This window comes from Colius striatus, chromosome 3 (genome assembly GCF_028858725.1).
Source record: "Colius striatus isolate bColStr4 chromosome 3, bColStr4.1.hap1, whole genome shotgun sequence".
Taxonomy (NCBI): domain Eukaryota; kingdom Metazoa; phylum Chordata; class Aves; order Coliiformes; family Coliidae; genus Colius; species Colius striatus.
In genome coordinates, this window is record NC_084761.1 from 3,407,972 (window position 1) to 3,432,102 (window position 24,131).

Consider the following 24,131-nt stretch of genomic DNA (forward strand, 5'->3'; position numbering starts at 1 on the left):
GACATATTACCTGGAAATGAGTGTGGATGGGAACTCCACAAAACAATTTTTTGTTTGTTTAAAATACAGAAATAGTGTGTAGGAAAATGTCCTACAGATGAAAATCAGTATGAGCACTCTGGGGCTGGGAGTAGAGAATTAATCTCTCCTGTCTATCAGAAAACTGCACCTGAATGTTGTTATTGTAGCTGTAGTGGGTGAATGATTGTTTCAATCTTTGTAATACAAGAGGAGGAGATTGGTGTTTGGCAGAGGCCAGTCTGTCCAGATTAAGCTTTTGGCACTACTGGAGAAGCAACTCTTGCTATCAGGTTTAGATTAGTTTGTACTATTCTTGGAATTCTCTGTCCCTCTAAAAATAACCTTTGCCTCAAAAGAGTTGCTAATTTGGCTTTTATCTTCTGACTCAATATGCTGTGGATTAACATAGGTGGCAAGCATGTTATTAATATGGAGCACATCATAGGCTTTCCATATAGGTATTCCATGTGTAATATTGGTCCAAAGCTGATTATGATTTATTACTGGTTCACAGAGCTGTGCAATGCTAGGAAATAAGATGAATGAGATGTTTATTTGGAAATCAGGACATTGCCTTCTGGAAAAGAAAGTCATGCAGAATCAAATCTGCTGTCTCTTTGTGTGTCTACCAGCCTGTATCTCCTGGAGAGTCTCCCAAGAGCAACACCCCTGCAAAATGGTTAGCTTGTGGGGTTTGGATTCTTACAGTGCCCTTTAAAAACACCGTGAAACTGTGTGATCTAAGGTTAACCATGCAACCCACTGCATGATTGCTCTGTAACAAGAAAGAGCATGCTAATTAGACAAGGTGGAAGGTAATGAGCTCTGAATACAAATGGTAGAATGCACGCTCTATGGTGTCTCTATGTAAGTTTAGTTTGTACGATGTGCATAGTAAAGTAGTAAAAAGGGTCTGAGGTGGCTGAACTGAGGGTTATATGAATGAGTAGAAAAGGATGAAGGGGAAAAAAGAAATCAGGAGGGAAATGTTTAACCATAAAGAAAACCTGAAAGAAGTAGAAAGTGGAAGAGCTATTAAATTATACAGAGGCTAGAAAACAGAACAAAGGATTTGATGGTTTTGTTTGATATCAGTCTCCAGGATGTTGCAACTTTTCCCAGTAGGCATAAGTGACTGCTTTCCTTTGTGGGGAAAAGATACAACTAGGTTATAAGAATTTGGTTGATTTTGATGGTAGTTTGGCACCTATATATGTGTTGTAAAGTCTATATATACAATGACTGAGTTGATCAGAAAGCAACTGATATTCCTTCTTATATATATCAGGAGCTAGTACAGCAAGTTGATGCTGACTGCATAAGAAAACCCTTTTGTGACTGAACTTACAGTATGTGGAGGAAAAGCTAAAAATAATGAAAGTATTTTTGATGCCACTATATATGTTAGATTTTGTAGCCCATAGATTCTTTTCACGTGTCAGTGGCCAGTGTAATACATTTCAAGCTGTTGTGTTTCTGCAACAGCCATCTTTTGAGAGGGTTTACAGACATGAAGCTGCTTTATAGGTGAGAAAGTGGTGTAGTCCTCCATATATTAATGGATAAACTGGGATGCAGAGGAGTGAAATACAGAAAGGTCATGCAGTGAAGTACCAGAGTTTCTATCAACTCCTTGAAATATGTTCTGCCTCCTGGATCATTGCACATGTCCTATAAATAAAAGATCTAGAAGCATAATATCTAGAGGCATACTTGAAAATAATAATGGTGAAAAGAAGTTCACAGCTGTTACTCTCTGCTTTCTTTGCCTCAATTTCAGCTTATCAGAGCTTCCTAAACATTAAGAGGAACTGCCTAGCTTCACTTTGACATGCAAATCTGTTCTTCTTGACAGAGAAGGCAAGACAACAGGAGGCTCACCCTGGGAGACCTTTTATAAATATGAAAGTAAGGGCTGTATTCGTTAAGGAAGAGAGAAAAATTTAACTTGCCAAATACTTTCTAGCATATCCTTCAAAAAATAGTTGTAATTACTGGTGTGAGTCTTGCAGCTGTATTTATTATGTGTATATTAAGATATTTTGGCACTGCTATCACCTATTCAAAAATCTCCCTAAGCCTTTGTTTCTGTACTGTGTTAACAGTAGCACAGTGAATTTATTCTCACACTGTCTGTGCTTCTGTACGTGGTGAGGCTTTTTCTTTCTTCTTTTTTGTGTTCTGGTTTCTTCTGCTGTAACTGCAAAGGCTCTAGATGTGCTCAAGCCCCAGACTCTTTTGGGCCCACACTTGGGAAATGCTAGTTGGGATGTGGGAGAAGTTTTAGGAGGGATTTTACGTAACTTCAGCATGGACCCAAATGTAGACCCAGTTTGAAAGGAGGATGGGTAAGCACAGCAATGAACCTGCCTGCCAGCACAGTCTAAACTGCAGTGGTTTGCAGCAATGTTATATGGCTGGTGCCAAACAGGCAAATAAACCAGAGCCTTCTAAGGGAACATTTTAATAAGATCCCAACAGAATTTTGGACAGCTGAGAAAGTGTCATCCAAACTTTCATGGTAAGACTGTGCAGACCTAGTTCAGGAAGTGTGCTGGACTTCTTGATAAAGCTTCTCAAAGACAATATCTGTGCCATCATCTGGCTCCTCTGAGCCTAATCGTAGCGGTGCTCAATGTCGATCTTTATTCATTATGTGAAGGACAAACTATTCTGTTTAATCTGATTCCCCTCCCCACCCCTTTCTTTTTCCTTTTCTCTCTTTAGGACTATAAATCTGATGTTACAACACTGGTTTCCAGTGCCAAGAACAGTCCTCAAGGTCCAGTAAGTAGAAGCCTTTTGCTGAATAGATTAGATTCTGTAACTGAGTTTAGATCTTCTTTTAAATTGTTTCAGTCATCAGTCACTAGAAGCAATTTTTGCCTTTGACAGCTTGCTACTTTTGAAGTGACTGTGCTTGAATTTGCTTAAATGCTCTTTAATACTTGAATATACAGTGTAGTCAAGATCTGTCTTACCAAACTGACTAAAACTGATTAGAGTCATTGCAGTGTGAGTTCATTAATAAGCCCACTGAATCTATCTTGTGTGCTACTAAGTGTATCACATCAACATGCAGACTTGACTTCAGGTTGTGACTTAGTGCTGTGCAGAGAAAGGATAGCATCTGAGTGAACTGTGGCATGGGGTACTACTGCAAGCTCTCTTGCAACTCTATACATTACCAGTGTCCCTAATTGAGGGTAGATACAGAGGAGGGGAAAAAACCCCCAAAGTTTGGACAAGTCCAATGGCATATAAGATCCAGGTGTTCACAACAGTTATGTCACTGTTTGCTTGAAAACTGAGCAGGACTTGACCAAGAGGAGCTACCTTATACTGGCCTAAAGGATGGAAACAGTCTAGTCAGTCTTTATAGTGCACTCCTCCTTCCTTTTCCATATACTATTATCACTTGGTGGGGAATAAATGTACCCTAAAATAAGTTTATACTAAGGTGTTGTGCGTCTGATTAACGAAAGTGCTGATGGTGTTTGACTCCATAGGATGGTACTAAGAGTTCACAATGTTTTGCAGTTAAGGCCTTTCAATCCATATTTTTCTCTCTTAAACATTTATATCATTCCACACAACCTTCTCAAGTGCTTCTGGTTGGATGATGCCAGTAAGTGACATTATGTGACTCTCTGTGCATCTGGAGTTTTGTGGTTATTTTTTCCCTTATGATCATATAAATTGCATTCCCTCAGACTTTTGGTGGTAGGAATATGAATTTGTCAGAATAAAGAGATGTATAGTATTTTAAGTGTTTGGCAACCCCTTTTTTTATGCATTTGTAGGCACGATTAATGCAATTTTAAACATGAACCTTAAACAATGAGCTCCTTGATGTAAGAAGGTGGTTGGACTTTCTCCAAATGAACACTTCCTTTCAGTTTGAAATCGCTGCCTTTAAATAGACATTAATGTGACTAAGCAGTTTCAAAGGGCTTCACAAGTTTCAAAGTATCTTGAAAGATCAAAATATTTTTAATGTATCTGATGATAATGATTTCACAGAATCACTTTTTTTTACCCCACATACGAAGTTTTGGAAGAACATCTTTCAATAATTCTTTCTGAACTGCCAGGGATAATTCCTTCTTACTAAAAACACCTTTCAAAAGCTTTAATAGCTGCTGAGAAGTTGCAACCTTTCTGGTAATTTGTCAAAAACTACCTTGTAAAATAATGTGAGATGAAGATTTATATTTAAAACCAAGTTTTTGTGCTTCACATTTGCATTGAAATTAGGCTCATATCAGTTAAAAATGAATGTTTTGAAGAATGATGTGTTTTTTTAGCTAACTGTATTTTGGAAAATAGAAAGTGGTCTGCAGCAAAACAGGTTTTTATAAACACTTGTCATTAAGATGAAGAACTTTCTCTTCCCTTTAAAAATGAGAGGGGAAAGAGGTGGAGCGAGGGCTTTGCTGGATTTGTTGGCTGAACTTTACCTGGAAGTTCTTTTTCTTTTGATTCCATTGTTGGTTGTTGCCTGCAAAAAACTGTCCTTAAACTTCAAAACACTACCTCAAAACCCAAGGTTTTGGTCATCTTACTTGAGCCTTGGCAACTTAGACCTTGAACTAGTGCTTTCAGGTTATTTTGGGGCAAGTTTAGCAGTTATTTTGATCTACTGAAGAAGGTTATGATGGGGAAAAAGGTTTGTTTTGTGTGATATTTCTGATAGCACACAACCATAGCATTAAAAAAAAATGAGTTGATCTTATTTCCCTTGAAATTACACTAACTCTGTTGCTTGGAAAGTCATTTGTTGTGATGGATGAAAAGAAATACATAGATTTTTTTCAAATGTGTTGCCAGACGTTGCTTATAGAACAACGTGGCAATAAAAAGAAAGTTGACAGGTGAGAATTCAAGTGGATTTGGGAATTAATCATTGAATAATGTCCCAATTCCAGAGTCTGATAGGCTTATTTCCAGGTTTCTTTCTAAAAGTAGTCTGCTTTTTCTGTTCTTTGTGACAGATGCTATATGAAAGTCTAATTCAGCTGAAAATGACAGACTAAATTTACTTCTGTTACACAATTGAGGATTTATTAAAATGACTGGTATTAGAGACAGAGAACTAGGGTGGTAACTTCATGGTGAATCAGATTCATCAAACTTCATGTTTGTTAACAGGTAGAGCAACTTAACAGATTGTTAAATAATTCAAGATGTTTTCACTAAGCTGAGTGATTGTGCCTTTTAAAACTTTTATTCTTAAATCTCATCAGGCAATAAGTTGTGCTTGTAGAGCTGACAGAGTTTAACTGAGGGAATCACTCCTGGAAGCTTTAGGAAGTTATCAAATGACTAGCTGTCAGAATCTAGGGGGGGCTGGATTTGGGCTAGGAGCCTGCTGTTTTTGTCCCTTTATTATGGCTTCCTTGAAGTGCTATACTCTTATCTGTAGTTTCCTATTCTTCTCCTAGACTGCCTTAAAAATCTCATTCCTGCTTATTTAAAGCTCTACCTTTTGTAAAATGGCTTTGCTTTCCCCCCAAGTCTCCGTTTCTCAAATTCTTGTCTTTATATTGATATTTGGTTACAAATATCAGGTACTGTTTTTAATCAAGAGATGCTGAGAAAAGGTACTGAGAGTAAAATAGGACTCTTCAGGGTAATTCACTAGGGACAATAATGATTTTTGCTGAGAAATAAAATTGCTGCAAGAATTGCTGCCTGTGATCTGAATAGAAATGTGCCAGCTACCTGAATTTACCTTATCTCTACTGCTGCTTCAGGAGAGAAATCTATTAGCTGGAGATAATGGCTTGCAAAAAAAGTGAATTTCTTTAACTTTTAGACTTCTATTGAATGGAATGTATCTTAGCAAAATCTGACAAGAGTGGAATCGAAAGAAAAAAATGACTCTTCCCTAAGCATCATCACAGAGCATTTGGATATGTTAGGCAGGAAGAGAGAGACTCTTCTGCATAGGGAAGAATAAAAAGCAATTTGTACAGGGCTTTCAGGTAGTTCTGTAGAACTGATCTAATTTGTAAGAATTAAAGAAAAAAGGAGGAAAATGTTACTGATGCTTTTAATTCTTAACCAAATGTATAGAACTGTTGTAAAAAAGCCCAGAAATCTTTACAGCTCTGTCATGTGATAGAGAGTATTTTATGGGTTTCACTGCATGTGAACAGAATTGGAAATGAGGGGAAGATTTTTGTCAGTTTTTACATTGTCTGGCTGCTTTTGAGCATCCAGGTGCTTGAAATCTGTTCCTGGGTTAATCCACAGCAGACATGAAACATTAGTAGTTCGAGACCCTTGACTTTTATTCCTTACATCTTCATTTGTTTACAGTGTTTGCTTTTCACTATTGCACATAGATGTGGCTTTTTTACCACTTCTCATGACTTGACCCAAAGGCTAGAGGTTAACTGGAAACAGTCTCCTTGAAATGACTCTAACATAATTTAGATGATGACATAACATTACTATTGTAGTTTACATAGAGAAAAACCTCTAATTATAAGTTCTGTAACAATAAATTAAATGAAGACAAACCAGTTAGTCTTACATTCAGTCTCTTGAAATATGTTGACATCTTTTTCCTCTTTCATCCAGTTATGACTTGTGTGTTCTTATTAAATTAGGTGCATACTTTGCTGAATATTTACTCTCAGGACTCAGCCTTCCCCAGAGTGGAAATGATGAGGATGTTGTTAAAACTGTAGTTGCTTTATTATCCTTAGAACAGCAGATCTCTAGGTTGACATTTAGATTTTGTCCTGATTAAATTAAACTTTGGTGTCATCTTGTCTGATAAGCATTTCCTTTTCTTTTAGGAGCCTCCCTTTCTTTCATTGTCAGAAGTTCTGCTTCTGTGCTGTAGCTAAGTCAAGTCAGTCTAAATAAAATAAGAACATGACATTTCCAGTAGCTGGAAATTCAAGTGGTAACAAGCAGGTGAATCTAGAGAGCTGGTAGAAGATCAGTCTTCTTGAACATCGATGGTTTTGGTGTGGAAACAGAAAAGCCTGGGTTAGGATAGCAACTCACTACATAGACTGAAGACATATCAAGTGAAGAGGAAATGTATGAGTAGACTGAGTGTCTGTGTAAGATTTTCTTTGCATTGTTATTTGTGAAGGATAAGCTAAATGGATGTTTGAAGGTGCTCAATCAAGTTTGGTCATGCACCTCTTCTACTTGCAAGATTAAGGAAGACATCCTACAGGTTAAACGAACTGAAGCAGACTCCTTTTAAAAGGAACTGCTGGATAAACAAAGGAGAAAAACAAATGCCTTTTCTGCTATCATTAATATTCATTTTTTGGTAGATCTAAATACTGGAATTCAATAGACTTTCATGAAGGGGTTTGTGAACATGCTCACAATTGAAGTATATACTAATTGATTAAGAAAATGCAGGAAAAGGCTGTTTCTGCATGAAAGTTGTATAAAAGCTGTATAGAAGTTGATGTTCTTCACTGCCAGCAGTACTAGATTGTTTGAGGGGTGGAGTGTGCTCTCATGGATGAGATGTAAGAAACTAATAAATAGGATATATATTTATATGCACATTTTGTACAGCAGTTCTGTGAATTTCTGCTTACATAATTTGAGTGAAACTAAAGGGAATGTGATAGTTTTGCACTGTTTTCAGTCAGGAGTTGCAAAAATATGCTACTGGAAAACAAATGAATAAAGTTACTGATTTAAATGAGTATTTGCATAAGCAAGACAATAACTACTGTATAGGTGCCCATCAAACAAATTCTATTTAGCTGTGCTATGAAGATCATATATCATGCATTTTGATGCTTTTATCATTATCTTAGAAGCAAACACATCAATGCATCATTAATATTTAAAGTGTTTATAGTTCAGTTAATATTGTCTTTGTTTTTTTCTTACACATTCTGTTCATGTTGTTGATGTTTTTGAAGTATCAAAATGCAGAGTTGTAAAAAAACCAACAAAACAAAACCCCCAAACCAAACCCAGAAAACATGCCTCTGAAAGCCATCAATAAAATCTTTTGAGATTTCAGAGGAATGAGAACTATAAATAAGAAAACCCCTATAAACAACCTTACCCACCAATGGCCCTTTTAAAGTCTTTAAAAGTTTGCTCTCACTTGTATATATGCATCATGATGTTTTATTCAGAGCCAACTTATCAATGTTAATTTTCTGCCATCTTTGAGGTGACTTCCAGTAGGGAAGTATGAATTTGCAGAATGTTAAACCCAGGATTTTATGCATTACAGCAAACCAAAACCTCATCAGGATGCTTTATGTTGAGTATTTTCTGTCCCAGGGGAATGACTGGTGATCGTCTCAGATTTAAAGTGTGATGACCAGATGCCATCTAGTGACTATTTGTAGGAAACAGTACTTCCCGGTCGGTTTTTACAGATATGTTTTCTCTCTCTTTTTGAGGATTCCAAATTGTATTTCAGAGCAGAAATTCAACCATCATATTGATCAGAAGTTGTTGTGTGGAAAAATTTTTGCACTAGACTCATCTTTTGCTACATTAAATGTGGGATATTGGTGCTCTGTTTCTTTACTTCCTCTGCTTTCCTCTGGTTTTGCTTTACAAAGGTGAATTTTGTCACTGCTACATCTCAAGTCATCCAGTCTCAAGCAAAGTGGAATAGTGTTTCAAAAATTCTACTCTTACCTGGAAGAGAATAGATGTAATAATGATAGAAGAGAAACTATTGTGAGGATAGAACACTTCAATTTTAGCCCATAAAAGCTTGTGAATATCTACATATTTTCTCCTGTTCTTTATTGGAAGAAAGATATTTTTTAATTCAGTAGGTCCTTAAAAATATAATAGAATCATAGAATGGTAGGGGTTGGAAGGGACCTCCAGAGACCTAGTCCAACCCCCCTGCAGAAGCAGGGTCACCTAGATCAGGTCACATAGGAACATGTCCAGGCAGATCTTGAAGACCTCCAAGGAAGGAGCCTCCACAACTCCCCTGGGCAGCCTGTGCCAGGGCTCCCTCACCTCACAGTGAAATAGTTTTTTCTTATGTTTAAATGGAACTTGTTGTGTTCCAGCTTCATCCCATTACCCCTTGTCTTGTTGCTAGCTACTATCGAAAAAAAGGATTTCCAAACCTCCTGACACCCACCCTTTAGGTATTTATAAATGTTAATAAGACCTCCCTTCAATCTCCTCTTCTCCAGACTAAACAGCCCCAGTTCCCGCAGCCTTTCCTCATATGAAATATATTCCATTCCCCTGATCATCTTGGTGTCCCTGCACTGGACTCTCTCCTACAGTTCCCTGTCCCTCTTGAGCTGAGGAGCCCAGAACTGGACACAGGACTCCAGATGAGGCATCACCAGGGCAGAGTAGAGGGGGAGCAGAACCTCCCTTGACCTGTTGCCCACAATCTTCTTGATGCATCCCAGGCTGCCATTGGCCTTCTTGCCCATGAGGGCACATTGCTGGCTCATGTTTAGTTTATTATCCACCAGGACTCCCAGGTCTCTCTCTGCAGAGCTGCTCTTCAGCAGTTTGACCCCCAGCCTGTGCTGGTGCAGGGGGTTGTTCCTTCCCAGCTGCAGGACTCTGCACTTGTCCTTGTTGAAGCTCATGAGGTTCCTCTCTGCCCAACTCTCGAGCCTGTCAAGATCCTGCACAGCCTTCTGGGGAATCAGCCAGTACATGAAGGGTCTGGGCTTTATTGTCAGGACAATTACTTTTACTAGGAAAGCACCAATCTGACAGAGACTGAAATTAGGTATCTACTATTTAACCAACAGACTGTGTTGGATGGTAAATGTCTTTTGCTAGTAATAAACATCTGGTTTCCCTGGAGAGAGGTAAATTTGGTCTGGAGGATGCCGTCTTATTACATCTGGGGAAAATCTGTCCTGTTAGTCTTTTGTTCGTTCCAGAGACAATCTTTACAGTGCATTGTCTGCAGGTGCATGGTAAACACTGTCCTCTTGGCCATATTACCGTGAGTGTGCAAGGAAATGTCCATGTCTTTGTCAATGCCTAATGACACAAAACCATATTTCCTTCACAGAAAACACTATGTTCTTATACTAACTACATTTCTAAAAAGAGTCACTGTTTACAAATGTGAGATACCTGAATAGGTAATTTCATAAATGTCCTCATACAAACTGAGTACTTAAAGATATCCTTAACCTGAAGCATGTTGAACAGTCCATTTGAGAAAGATCAAAACTTTTCATAATAGGCTGACAATTTAGCAGTAGTCTATGAGAGTGAGAATAAGGATTTTGGTGTCATTTGTTTGATCATGGATATATGATTTTGCATGTGAGTGAGTTCATGAAAAACATGTTTTGTGGTAAAATTAAACCAATTTAATTTGCAATTACTATCTTTGGAGATTCTGGGAGTCTAAATGTGTTTAGTTTAAAGTCCAAATAGCTGAAAATAGACTGTGTTAATTTTATTATTTGTAAGGGAAGATGTTTGCTTTTTATTTTCTTGTAAAAATATTGATCCTCTTTTCCCTTGGCTGTTCATGTTAGTTGCACAGGAGCTATGAAGGAAGTATATATGTTGAGAGACAGATTTGCTTCTGAGGAAATAGCTGAACATTCATTTAATGTAGAACAGTAAAGCAGAAAGAAATAAACCCCTAAAAGCAGTGTTGTCATATTGACATTGGAAAAAAAGGATTTGGGAGAGTAATTGAAGCAATTGTAAATCCTGCCTGATGCTCATCAGTGTTTTCCAATTTACATCTGAAGAAAACTACCAGTAATTTCTTGCCTCAGTAATATAGAAAGTGTTGTTAAGAGCATGACAACGGTTATACCTGGTGAGACTACTGTGCATGATATCTTATTCTAATATGGCTGGTAGCAGATATTATAAAACCATAAAAACAAGCAGATGTGCAATAATCCTTAATATCTTCCTAATTTTCTCCCACATATGACTTAGATATAATTGCTTGTTAAGAAAGTCTCCATTTTTGCCTTTATAACCTTCAATAAACATCATGTGCAGATTTTGAACCTGCACATCTTTCTGGCATCTGCAATATCTTTTATTCTATGTTTTGACCATTCAATTGAATGGAGCTTCTGTGCATTTGGGGAATAGACAAGCTGATAGGTTACATATAAACAAATGTGCTGATTCTTACTTCTATACAAAAAACACATGGGAAAATAACTACAGGATGTTTCTAAAGATCTGTTTTATGCCACATGATTTTCGATTATTTAAAAGCCAGTGAGAAATCTTGCATGAGTAAGCTTGCCAGTTTAATGTTTATAGTGAGTTACAGCTGCTACTAATGCCAAATATTGTCAGAGTAAACTGTGGATTTGATTAAACATTTCTATAATGATGTTATCAAGGCCTCAAGCATCAGAAATATGGTAAACAAATGTGTGAAAGAACCAGGAAAGGGAAAAGTGAAACTGTGAGGCCCAAAGTAGACGTGCTAGAGCGTGGGTGTTTGTCACTCAGTCTCCATCAATAAAACACTTCTTGAATGTAGCAACAAAATGCAAATGACTGGAATGAGTGCAAGGAAGTAGGACTTAGAAGAGACTGGAAACTGATCCATAAACACCCAAATAGCAGCAATGAATGGTGAAGTTATTTTGCAATATCTCTGAGAACTGTTTCAAATCTGGTATTTTAAGCTTTTTTGCTGAATGGAATAATGACTCTAAAATTAATTAGATTCATTCTAATTCATTGCCCACAATTAGGGAATAGATCTGAAACAGAAATACATAGACATATGTATATAAAACTCAACCAGTGAAGCAGAAGTCATTAACACAGGATTTTCATAAAAGGTGGTGTACACCAGTGAGATGAGACTGAAAATCAGAGGCAGAACTGCCTGCTTAGAGAAGTAATGTGTCCTGGTAAGACAAGCTTATGTTGAGTTCAGCCTGCAAAGCCCAGTGTTTTAGGTGTGAATCAGTGAAATGAAATAAAAACTATCACTGTAGTAAAGAAATACTTAAGTGAAAAAGATGAGAACCTATTGCCTCACAACTAAAGTTCTTCTCTGTTACTGCCAGTGACATAAATATGTGATGTTGAAAATCTGTTTTAATATTTATAATGCCTATTAGATCAATAAATGGACTCATACAGAATACTGAGGTAATAATAAATATTGAATTGAACTCTCTTTAGCATCATGTACTGTGACTAATCTTCCCCCTCAGCTCGTTGGTTGGATGCAGGTGTGAAAGTTACTTAAAGGTAACTGAAGTAAAATTATCTCTTTCAGCTTGCAAAACAGGTTTTTCATCTGTCATTCAAATTACACTGTTTTTATGTTCTTAGTGCAGAAGGTAGAATTGCTACAGAAAAAGTAAACACTTAGAATGTGATAAATATTTCCACTTTATTTGGTTAAAAACATTCTTCTGTTTCAAATCAAACTCCATGCAGAAATATAGTGTTTAGGCCACTGTTTTTAAAGGCAGAAGATCAGATGACCTATTTGCCATCTATATGTTTTGGACTATATTTATGTTCTACTGAACTTTGATACCTGTAAAATTCTGGACAGAAAACTCACCAGGTAACAATAAGGTGAGATGGTTCATCCTAACATCAAAGTTTAAGCGAGTCTATTTTTGCTGCTTCTCTTGTGGAGCAGCTTACAAACAACAGCATCCTGATGCACCTAGAAAGTATTTTTGCTCTAGACTGCTAAACAGTTGCAGAATTGCAATGGAGCTGGGAGGGCTGCAGCTTGGCAAGATATTTTGAGAGATTGCTCTGTGCATCTTCCCCCAGTGACAGATGACGTAAATGTTCGCAATATGATAACGTAGCACTTAAATCACAGAGCTTCTGTGGGCACAGGAAATTTCTCATGATGCCTCTCTAGCTTCTTTTCAAGGGAACTGCTTTATATGCTCTCTGCAGAGCTACAGGCCTGCTATTTGTAACAGTCCAAGGTCAAGGGCAGAAGCTCAGTCCAGCAGTATTGATAATATCTTACTGGAGAGGCTGAAATTTCCTCATATGTCTGCCTTAAATGTGTCTTAATCACTGGGACTAAATATTTAAATATGCTATGACTGACAGGAGTCACATTTCTGTTTACCTACCTCTGTGTGTGCCAAATCACCCTTTTGTGTGTGGTTTCAGTGAATAATTGCAACAGCAGGTACTAATTTACATGAAATATTCAGCAAAGATTCATTTTGTAGCCTTCAGGTGTTATGTGAATATATTTTTAAGGTATTAGGGACATTACACTGTGTGCTTGTTATTAATGTTAATTTTAGGAGTCTTTTAATCTTTTCTTCTGAGTCTTAAATATGTTTTTGTGAATTACTTTGGCCCTGAACTGACATATCTCTTTTTCTTAGTGAAGAGTGCATTTGTTCAGTTGAAAGAAATGGCACAGAACCATTGTTACATACATATGTCTTACACTCTTTGATTAAAAACTGGGTATCCTCCATGCAAGGATGTAGCCTCTGGCCTTTCAATGTATATACAAATAAGGCAGTTCTCATGCCATGAGAAAATATCATCAGAAAGAAGTAATTTGTTGCAGCTATGCAACTGTGCTTTGTTCAACTTGCAGACAATGGGGTGGTTTTCTGTTTTCTGTAAATATTAAACTAAATTAGAGGTCTTTCAAGGTTTTGGTTAAAACCATTCAAGGAACTGTCATAGTTGACGCTGAAGTGATTTGCAGTTGCAAAATGTAGCTGTGATTGGTGATATTTGTAGCAATCTGTAATAAAGTAGAGAAATGCAGAGGATAAAGCCCCCATATCATCATTTATTATGGAAGTCTGCAAACCCATGACTGTGATCTCCATCCACCTGTGAACCAGGTAATCCTTTAGGTGTGTAACAGTGAGTTACAAAAAGCAAAATGATTCTTCAGGGCCAAACTATTAAATGACCACCTTCTCACCACCTGAGTCACTGACACACAGGCAAACTGCATTTCTTTTCTCCTCACTAGTGTTTATGCACATGGATAATGTTTTTGTATTGATGAAAGGGAGTGTTATTTCAGTATTTTATCTCTGTAAAGGCCTAAGTTATGTCCATTTTACTTTTGATTCCTGATATTTGTTAAAGTGTTCTTGAGATTCTTCTTTCTTTTCTTCCTTTCTCATTGAAGGACTATGTTAGGAGGTTTGTTTTTGAACAAAATGGAGACAGATGAGTAAATTCACTAAGCAATGTAAGGTAAATTTCCACGCTTGCAGGATTTTTTCCCCTTTAGAAGTAAGTTGGAAATCCTATTTTATTTTCCATGATAAAAAGGTCTTTGAGCTAAAACCTAACAACAAAACATGATGGAGAACCCTCATGCCCCTGCTTTTAATATGCTGGTTTAGGGATTCTGGATAATGTGTTAATGTATTTATTCTTCTAGCAGAAGCTCCAGACCTGCAGGCATCAGAGTGAAGTTCTGTTTGCTAATCACTGTACAGTATTTGGATTTTCTGCAAATCCTCATATTATCTGTGCATTATTAGCAATTCCTGAGCTAGTGTGCAAGTAATTTCACAGTGAATCCAATTTCCACATGACATTTGGGCTAACCCGTCACAGATGGTATATTGCTCTGTGGTATGCAAGTTCAACAGGTAACATTAGCTAGAATTATCACAGGTGACTCTGTGAAGTTGACCAGAATGAAAGAAGAGACTGGAATTGATTGTCTTGTTTAAGAAACTGGCTAATATATAAAGCATTAAGTGAAATAGCTTATTATGAATTGTGTACCTATTGTAAGACAAAAAACTCACTGCAAAAGAATGCCAGTCAATCACTGGCAGGTTCTCTCTGTCTAGAGGCAGCTGGAGGTATATGTAGCACATCTTCCTAAATGACTTCCTAAATGGAAAGCAGATAAGTGATTAATGAAGCAAATGGCATGATTTAGGTTTTACAAAAGAGAAATAAAGGTCACAGCTCATAAGATGTCTGTGAATGTAGTTAAAAGTCCATGTTTTCTTTTTAAATGTGAGATTTAGAGCAGGCTCTGTCATAGATATCGGATTATCAAAGACACTACTTGGTCTGTCTGACATGGCTTCAAAAGTCTTACCTATATGTACAACCCAGTATAATGAGAAGTAAGACAGTGTTTAACTGTATTTGCAAAGGCCTAAATTTTGTATGCACTGTCCAAAGAAACAAATTTCTTCCTATTGTGACTAATGTAACTGAAAGTGAAGAGTATAAATTGAGTATGCTTAAAGATGTCTTTTTCTCGTGTATTGATGTCCTTTCATCTGATTCCCCATGCCTGTGGATTATTTTATAATATCGAATTGAGCACATTTTAATTCATGAATTATCTGAGGTACAGCACTGTTAAAAAAGTCTGTTGGTTGAAGTTCAAGCTCTACATATGAAAACATAGTATTTTAGCATCTTTTCCCATTTCAACTGTAACAGACACTCTGTGTGCCATCATGCAGTCTTTGTGGACAAAACCTTTTTAAGCTTCCTTTATTTTTCCAGGGTGGGACAAGGGAGCTCAGGTTTCTCAAAGAGAAATCTTTACCTATGCCATGCTGTTTGAGTATTTCTTTGGTGTTTTCAACCCCATGTTTAGCTGTACATTCCAGTCTTGTGAAAGATACTCTCTAGAATGAACAGCTCTGTAAACCCCAGTAACTGTAGTGAAGTCCTGCAATTTGACCTTGACTTCTAAGAGCATGGTTTGATTTTACCAGTTCCTGATCAGCTGTATTAGCAGGTTGGCATAATTCCTACAGGTAAATTTGCTGTCCCACTGATGAAAAGGAAGCTTTAGTTAACATGTTCTTCTTGGGGACTATCATGATGTCAACAGTATCTTGAAAAATTGCTGCAGAACTAATAAAGACAGGGAAGTCTGCTTATACACATTTCATTCATCTACTTCCATTTTGTCCTTTTTTCCCCTATTTCTCTAGTCCCCTCACTCTTCTCCAAGCCACTTAAAGAAGCAAAAACTGCTAGAAGATTTGTTCTTACTAGTATTGCCTCTTCCCTTGTTTAGAAATACTAGTTCGAGGTGGGATTAATTGGAATGAAGGTTTGAAAACTTTTGTCCTTTGGTTTCTGACAACTTGCACCTGATGATTTGACAGAGCATTTGTATGTTGTGTAACGTCTTAATGCCAGATACCATCAGCACAGCAACTCATATTGTCTCACAATTAAGTGACATAAGGAATGGTTTTCCTTTTGTCCAGAGAAAATATTGCTAATGCAAGAATGTGATTGAATGTGATGATGCTCTTTCATAATGCACATGATACACAGTCTTTCTATATGTTTTTAAAGAGCTTTCTAGGATAGTTAAATATGCAATATTATATAGAACTTGGACGACTTAGGACTGAGTCCAAGAGCTGAAACGTTACAGTGTATGTTGTGCATATGGTTACACTTCATCTGAGACCCTCTTTCCTCTCAAAGAACTTCTGTTTCAGAAGCCTATGGAGCTTGTGTTTTGTATGTACTGTACCATCCTAGAAAAGTACATTGCCAGTTTTTATGAAGTGTGGGTCTTGTTTATCTATCACATTCGTGTTCCAATAAATCAAGAAAGATACTGCGATAAGAGTTTGCTCTCCTCAGGCTTTGAGTCCCTGCTGTTTCAAATTGCTAGTGTGTATTGACTCATTGAAATTACTCTGTAGCAGGACTGCATTGATAATACCAGGAAAGCACTCTGGCTATACAAAGCACAAACAATGAAATACATTAATGGTGGCTGAATGGGTCTTACAGCAGAATACTGGAGTGATTCAAAATTTACAACTATGAAGTGTGTGAAATCATATCATTGACATCAAAAGATGAAGGTTGGTTCTTTTTGAAAGGATTTAAAAGCAATGCTGTAGAATAGTAAGCATTTAAAATGTGATATTGAACTGATACTCTTGATGCAAATGTCCATCAGCAGCTTCTGAGGTGGAAGATCTCCGTGTGAGTGGGTCTGCAGCATTGCAGTGCTGCATCCTTCACTGGTTGGAAGTGGACAGGCAGATGAATTTACTCTTTAGAATTGGTAATTGTATATACAGTAGACTATGAAATTAAAACTAATTACACTGTATTCTTCCAGCACTATATAATTCTTCATACTTACATAATGTCTTGGACAACCCCTCTAACAGTACAAACTGCTGCTTTCAGAACTTATTAGCTTAGCTTAAATTGTATTTCACAGTGAAATGTGTAACTACTTTGAAAAGACCTTTGAGTCCAACTGTTAACAAGTTCAGAGTATTTACCCTGGGCTTAAAATGCACAAATACTCTGAATTATAGGCTTTGCCTTTTTGTATTGGCTGTAACACCAAGCTTTCAAAGGACGTTTGAGCAAGATAAGTACATATTCCAATATGTATCTACCCATTTGGATTCTTTTCAGTCTTTCCTAGAGAAAAAGTATAATACTAATCATAATACTATACTTTCCAAAAATATATGTTATCCCCAGAAAGATTTTCCTTTTAATAGTTCCCTCAATTCTGTGTACTTGCATAAAGCCATCACTGTCTGGTTGTTGGTTAGGCATAGTCATGTGATGATATAAGGCTGTCTTCCTCTCACAGAAGTATAAGTTAGAAGAAAATCTGAGGCATCTTAATCAACATGTAGCTTTGAGAATGTCAGGGCTATGTGAAAATTTGTGGCTTTTACCCTCTGTCTTTGGCAATACTTGATTGATATGTTACACTGTATGAAATCCATGTATCTGAATCCTCACTCTGAGTACACTTGTACTGTTGGTTTATTTAGAAAGAGAAGATGTCTTAATTGTATATTTATTTTAATCACATTGTTTAAAGTCTAAAACATGTTAGTTTCCAGAAAATAACTTCTTTAGCATTAACTTCTGCAGGTAACTTCGGTTCATTAGCATTTCTCTGAAACACAGGAGCCTCAAAACCTGAGTCAAGACACATTTTTGTTACACGGTGAACAAATCAAATGTAGGCATGGCTTGTGCTGTGCATGATTTACAGTATAATTTCTTCCACCTTCTCTGTTATGCAGATATTGAACACAGGCTTTCACAGGGAACTGTCTGTTCTCTCATGGAGAACTTAGCTGAAAACAAAAGTCAGCTTCTGTGGATTTAAAATGAAGCTTTTTAGTTGTACTCTATGCACTCATGTATACTGCCTGACACAATGGAAACCTGGACCCATACTATGATGGCCAAATTCCACTTCAGCAAGTCTAGGTGGTTAATCTGAAAGAAAAAGCAATAAACACAGACCTAGTTTAGGGATGATTTTCTTTGCAATAATAAATGGAATAAAATGAATTAATATCTTCATGTTTTCTTTGAAAAATGAGAACAAGTACTGTGATAACAGTGACTCTAAAGTAGCTTCATACTCTGAAGTAGCTTCTTAGACTTTTACCTCTTTCAAGAGATCCTCCTATTTCCCAATGTCAAATGGAACCTTTGCAACAAAATATGCAAGCTGTTTTGTACATAGAAGACCTTGTAAGGCTGGTAATTTTCATGATGCGAATTTCAGAGCAAAATGAGCCCATTAACTGAATTAGCAATTCAGAAAGGCAAAAGTTCATGATAAGAAAACAATCCAAGCTTTTCAGAAGGTACAATTTTGTATTATTGTAGTGCAAGTACGTGCATAGTTGATTTTCTTTGGTTTCTTTTTTTCCTTCAGAATAAATTGACATATGACAGGAATGTTATTTATCTAAAGTAAACTAGCACTTTACAAGAGAAAGTAGTTCTTTGGACACTGCTTTTTTTCTCTTTAGAAAGCTGCGATTTCTAATCCATTGTAATATTAAAATATGCAGGTACAGAGAAAGGAAAAGAGTTGGAATGCCTGAATAAGACCATTTAAAACTACTAGAGGGTTTTGTTTAATATGAGGAGGAAATGTGCAGGGGAAAGAGTCCCAGCCTGCAGAAATGAAATTTTTTATAGTAAGAACAATTATACCTCTAATTTCTAGCCATTCACAGTCTTATTATTATAGTATGAGATCATGACAAGGTTCTTTTAACCAGTCTCCAGTCATTACTGAGGTCTCATTCTGAAAAGATGATGTTCTTTCAGAAAGACTTTATTCTTTGAAGATGCTTCAATATATTGCAATGATTGTTGAATTTTTGGATAACTTGATGAATTATTTATAGCATGGAGGATGTGATATTACTTGTGATGTGGTGTTACCTCTGTGATGTTGCTGCTGCTTATGACTGTTCAGGGCAGTTTCATTTAATTTTCTACCTTTTCATTGTCTTTTATGAGTCAGTTTGCCATTGTAAGTTCACCTTGTATGTACTTCAGAGTGAGGGAGTTATCTTGGCTTTGGAGTTTGACACAATTGGGTTTTGATTCTTGATATTCAGTTTTGAATATTTATAAGAAACAATGTCCTACAGCCTCTCTGGGTCTGTCTTCCAGAGTTTAACCAACTTCCTGATGATTTTCCTTCTATCTAGTGAGAAGCTCTTGTATTCCTGTCTGTTTCTTAATTCTTGTCACTGTACCCCTGTGAGAGGAGCCTATCTCTATGTCCTATATACTATTAGGTAGCTGAAGGGAGCCATATATCCTCTTAGAGACATATCTTCTTTTCTCAGGCTGAGCAAACCCAGTTCTCAGTACCTCCTGAGCTGTCAGTGCTACAGTCCCTGACCATGTTCACAGCCTCAGCTGCCTTTGCTGTGCAGCATCAATGACTACCTGTACTGGGAGGCCCCAGACTGGACCCACCCATGGTTTCATAAATGCTCAACACAGGGGAAGGATCACTTCACCCACAGGCCACTGTCTTATAGTAACACAGCTTATGATACCCTCCTAACAATCATAAAAAGACCAAAGTTTACTGTTGTTTGCAGTTGGCCTTCTATACATAGCCAGAGTTTCATGAGTTATAGGTATGTACGTGCTTTTCTTCATTGAGATAGATTCTAGTTCTAGCAGTGGTTGAGAAACACCTGATGTGTGGACCCTAGAGGAAACAGAAGACAACTGAAGATGATCTTTAATTTTACATATGTTAACTTCATGCTAGTTGTAATTGCTCTGACTAGAGTTTCCAGGCTTTGTGGGCATATTTTTCTCATGCAAGATCTGAGATTTACTATTGACTGTCAGAGGCTGGCATGCAACAGTGGAAGTACTGTTTGATATTGTAAGTAGGTGGTCTTCTTTGTACTGTCTACTAAGGGCAAAACATCAAGTAATCTTCATGTTCAGAAATGTCTTTCACCCCAACAATTCAGTTCCCTCAGGCTGTGCAGAGCTACCTGTCCTCCTTTCATCAGCATTACCAATATTTATAGTTTAGGATGTTCAAATAAGCTAAAGTAGGAACATAAATAATAAAAAGTAACCAGCTCAGTGCTCTGAGCCCCAGTGACTTTTTCAATATCTCATAATCACCACTGTGATAATACGGATTTCAGGCCCTATTGTGCATTTTTTGCAGTAAAAGAACAAAGATACTGAAGGGAAGTCACCCTTAGGCAAGGACTGAGAAAGGTGATGTGATGCAATGATGATAATCTTGCATTTGATTCTTTTTGATGAAGTTGTGTTAAATAGGTACTTACTAGCTCAGAAAAATGCATTGATAGCTCTGGCAATATACAGAGGTGCTCTGTTTTAAACAAAATGCAAGTTTATATTATTGAATTTTGGTAAGTGCCAAAGAACAGAAACATTCCAAGCTGCTCAATTCTGGATAGATAACGCCAAAACTTTCTTTAGTTACAAATGTGGGAGCTATGAGATACTTCTTATATTACTGACAGAGTTGTCAGGCATTGGAACAGCTGCCCAGGGAGGTGCTGAAGTCACCATCCCTTGAGATGTTTAAGAAATGGGTGGATGTTGCACTGAGGGAAATGGTCTAGTGGTTGACAGGGCTGGGACAAAGGTTGGACTTGATGATCTTAAAGATATTTTCCAACTGAAATAATTCTCTGATTCTTCTTTTTTCATTGCACTGTGTGCAGTTTATCACTGTTTGCATACATAGTAAGTAGTGCCACAGGTACTATTGCTATTGCTGATGTTGAAGTGCAGTGTATCAAAACAATAAAAGGAAAAACCTGAGTGGCAGGACTCAGTAGATTACATTATTTGCAGACTCATGCCAAGAAACACTTGTAGCTGCTAAACAGGAAACATTAGCATCATTTCTCTGCTCTCTCCCTGTCAAGAAACAACTTGACAAAAACAGAAAAAAGTACCTGGAAATAAAATATTCTTGCTGTCTTCTCAGCAATTTTTAGTCTCCCTTTTCCTACTTGTGTTTTATAAGAATTTTCTCTCAAATGCTGATTTGATGGACTGTAGCCCAGCTGACCCCTGCTATCTTATAACTGCACAGCAACTCCCAAGACACTATTTTCATTACAACCAGCAGAACACTTGGCTGTGTGTTAAACCACAGTGTATATTTTTTACAATCCTGTCTTTTGTCTTTGATACCTTATTTAAAACTCAGAACTAGATACTTTCCTTCTCCCAAGGCAGAGATGTAGTGTGGTAGCTCTGAGCTGCTTGCTTTATAGAGAGAGAAAGCTAGGAGCAGATACTTCATCATTCTGACACCCTGGCGTTCACTAGTCCCATGTAGTACAGAGCTGAAAAGGAGTAGAATTAAGCCACTATTTAGCAAGTGTAGAGTTGAAAAAATACACAGCTTCCTGCAATTAAATGTGGAGTAATTAATTATAGTGGGGAGAAATCAATTCACTTTTGAGTTTCAGGAATGATTTTCAAGTGTGGAAAAGGATGTTAATCACCACAGTAATGATATTAGGAAAACCTTATTTCGTGCTGATAGCTGCTTGAATAAACAATAATGCACCATGTTTATCTCTCAATCCATCATTCAGTTGTTTGCACTGTCTCTTTCTCTCCCTTTTCCCACAGTGGGATATTTTTGTGTTTCATAACAAGGGCTTTCACTCCTTTCAGTTTGAACATTTAAAGTATGCCAAAAGCAAATGCAACCCCTAATGTCAGTCAGCCTACTAAATATCTAACTTCTTTCAGAGTGGAAAGGTACCATATTGTTTTCTAAAAAGCCTTTAAAAAAATACCCTTTAATTTTGGGAGAAATGAGATAGCTAAAATTTTCCTACTAGGCAGTTTTACAACTTAAACGTTGAACTCTGTTCTACTCTCGGTGTACTTGGCTTGCATTCTCCATATTTATTTGTGCTCTAGGTACATTAATGCTTTTGTTCTCTTAACTTTCTCACAGCAGAGAAGTAAGAGAAGGTTTTCTTGATTTTATTTATTTCCCTGCAGTGTGTTATTTACAAAAGCAAAAGGATTTGACAACACTCTCTCCCAAAACTCCTAATTTTTCAACTTTCTGGAATTCCAGCACTCTGAAGATCAGCAAATATTAGTGTCTCAAGTTCCCTTTACCCTGCTTATTCTTCTAAATCCATGTATGGAATAAAAACCCATGAAGAAAAGATACTGTAGTTGGAGAATCTAAATATTTTGATAGCCATCTTTTTTTTTTCCTCCAGATGCTGGTCCATATATACAGTGAATTTATTCTCTTTAAGTGGAATTTATCATTTAGTGGCTGTAATTAATAATCAATACATTTCCTCTTCGTTCTCAGTGTAAATTTTGTATTTTCACTGAAGAGATCAGAAAGTCTTTGCATGCATATAGGACACAGAAGGAAGATTTTGGGTAGATTAAAAAAAATCCACAAAAACAAACTGGAGAATATGGAGCCACCAATAGATGTCTGCTAAAATTGATATATTGGTAATGGTGAACCCTAGTTCGGTTTTGGTTTCTAAGGTAGAATTATTTCCTACTATGTGAAAATAATCTGTTAGCAAGCTGACAACATTTTATCCATCAAATGCAAATATAGTAACTGCTAACCTGTCTAAATAAGGTATTGTCCAGCTATAAATATGTCATCCATGTATGTATCACCCTTGGGTTCTTTTAAAAGTTCTTTTTTGCCTTTTATTTAAAGTTTCAGGCAGGGAGACTGTTAGAAAAGTGCGTTGAATCATCTGTAATATAGCAAAACAGTTAATTGCTATTTGTTTTTAAAATGCCTGGCAGTCTCCAGACATTAATTTGGCAAACACTTAAAGCTTACATAATAGTTCTCCAAGCACTTTAAAAGCCTGGGAAACATAATGGCAAGATCTGGACCATAAAAATAGTTAACTCAAAGTTTTAGTATTTGAACAGTAACAGAGCAAAGGTAGAACAAAAATTCTATTATCATTTCAAAGTACATATGTCCCATTCCTCTTTATTGACTCATGCAGATCAATCATGCTATTTTGTAGGACCTCAGAAAGTTTAAAGGTTATTTAGTTGGTGGAAGTGCTTGGGGTGATTACTTCTTGTTTGCTTATTCTGCACTTTTCTTCTAAAACAGTAACATTTTGTGCCCAGTAAGCTGTTACTCCTCATTTGTTTGTAATGCTTCGCTTCACATGCAGGTGCCAGCTACCTGGGTTATTATTCATTTTTGAAAAATGCTTAGCACTGTTCCTTCCATTACCTTCTGCAACAAATAGACTCTGATTAATCATAGTCAGCCGTTATACCTTCCAGGACTGAAGCTGCGAGTGGAATGTGCCACAGCAATTGAACAGTGACCGTAATGCTAATGCTGCTCGTGGTGTTTGTACAGCCCAAGTGAGAGTCTCTGGTTAGGAGTGTGCAGAGGGGCTATTATGGATGTATTTTTTCTTAGGATAGTTGAGTATATTAAACATCTTAATTTTATATGGGTGTTATCCATGATAAAAATGTCCAAGAAATGATAAAAGAACTTAAAATCTTACGTTCACTTATGCTAGCTCACTATCTATGGTTTAGAACATATTTATTAAGTCAAAGAAGGCACTTTATGTATTTTAGCTTAGAAACATAATACGGTTTATTAGATCATTTATTAACATCTTCAGAGCTTTGAATTCTTCCCATAGATGTTTCCCCTTTAAGTATATGAAAATAGGCAGTGATGGATAGTGATAACAATGACTAAACTGAGATTCTAACTGTTAATTTTCAACTTTTTGTCTCTTCACCACCTTAGATAAATATTATATATATATATATATATATATATATATATATACACCTCTGCAGATCAAGATAGATCA

General features: G+C 36.8%; 1 protein-coding gene across 1 annotated transcript in view; it reads left to right on the forward strand.

The window, feature by feature from the left end:
- Positions 1 to 24,131, forward strand: part of RBFOX1 (RNA binding fox-1 homolog 1) — a 1,234,970-nt gene that overhangs the window by 144,260 nt on the left and 1,066,579 nt on the right. Inside the window, exon 2 of the mRNA XM_061991822.1 lies at positions 2,749 to 2,808. Within this exon, the coding sequence (XP_061847806.1) occupies positions 2,749 to 2,808 (60 nt within the window). The remainder of the gene's footprint in view (positions 1 to 2,748; positions 2,809 to 24,131) is intronic.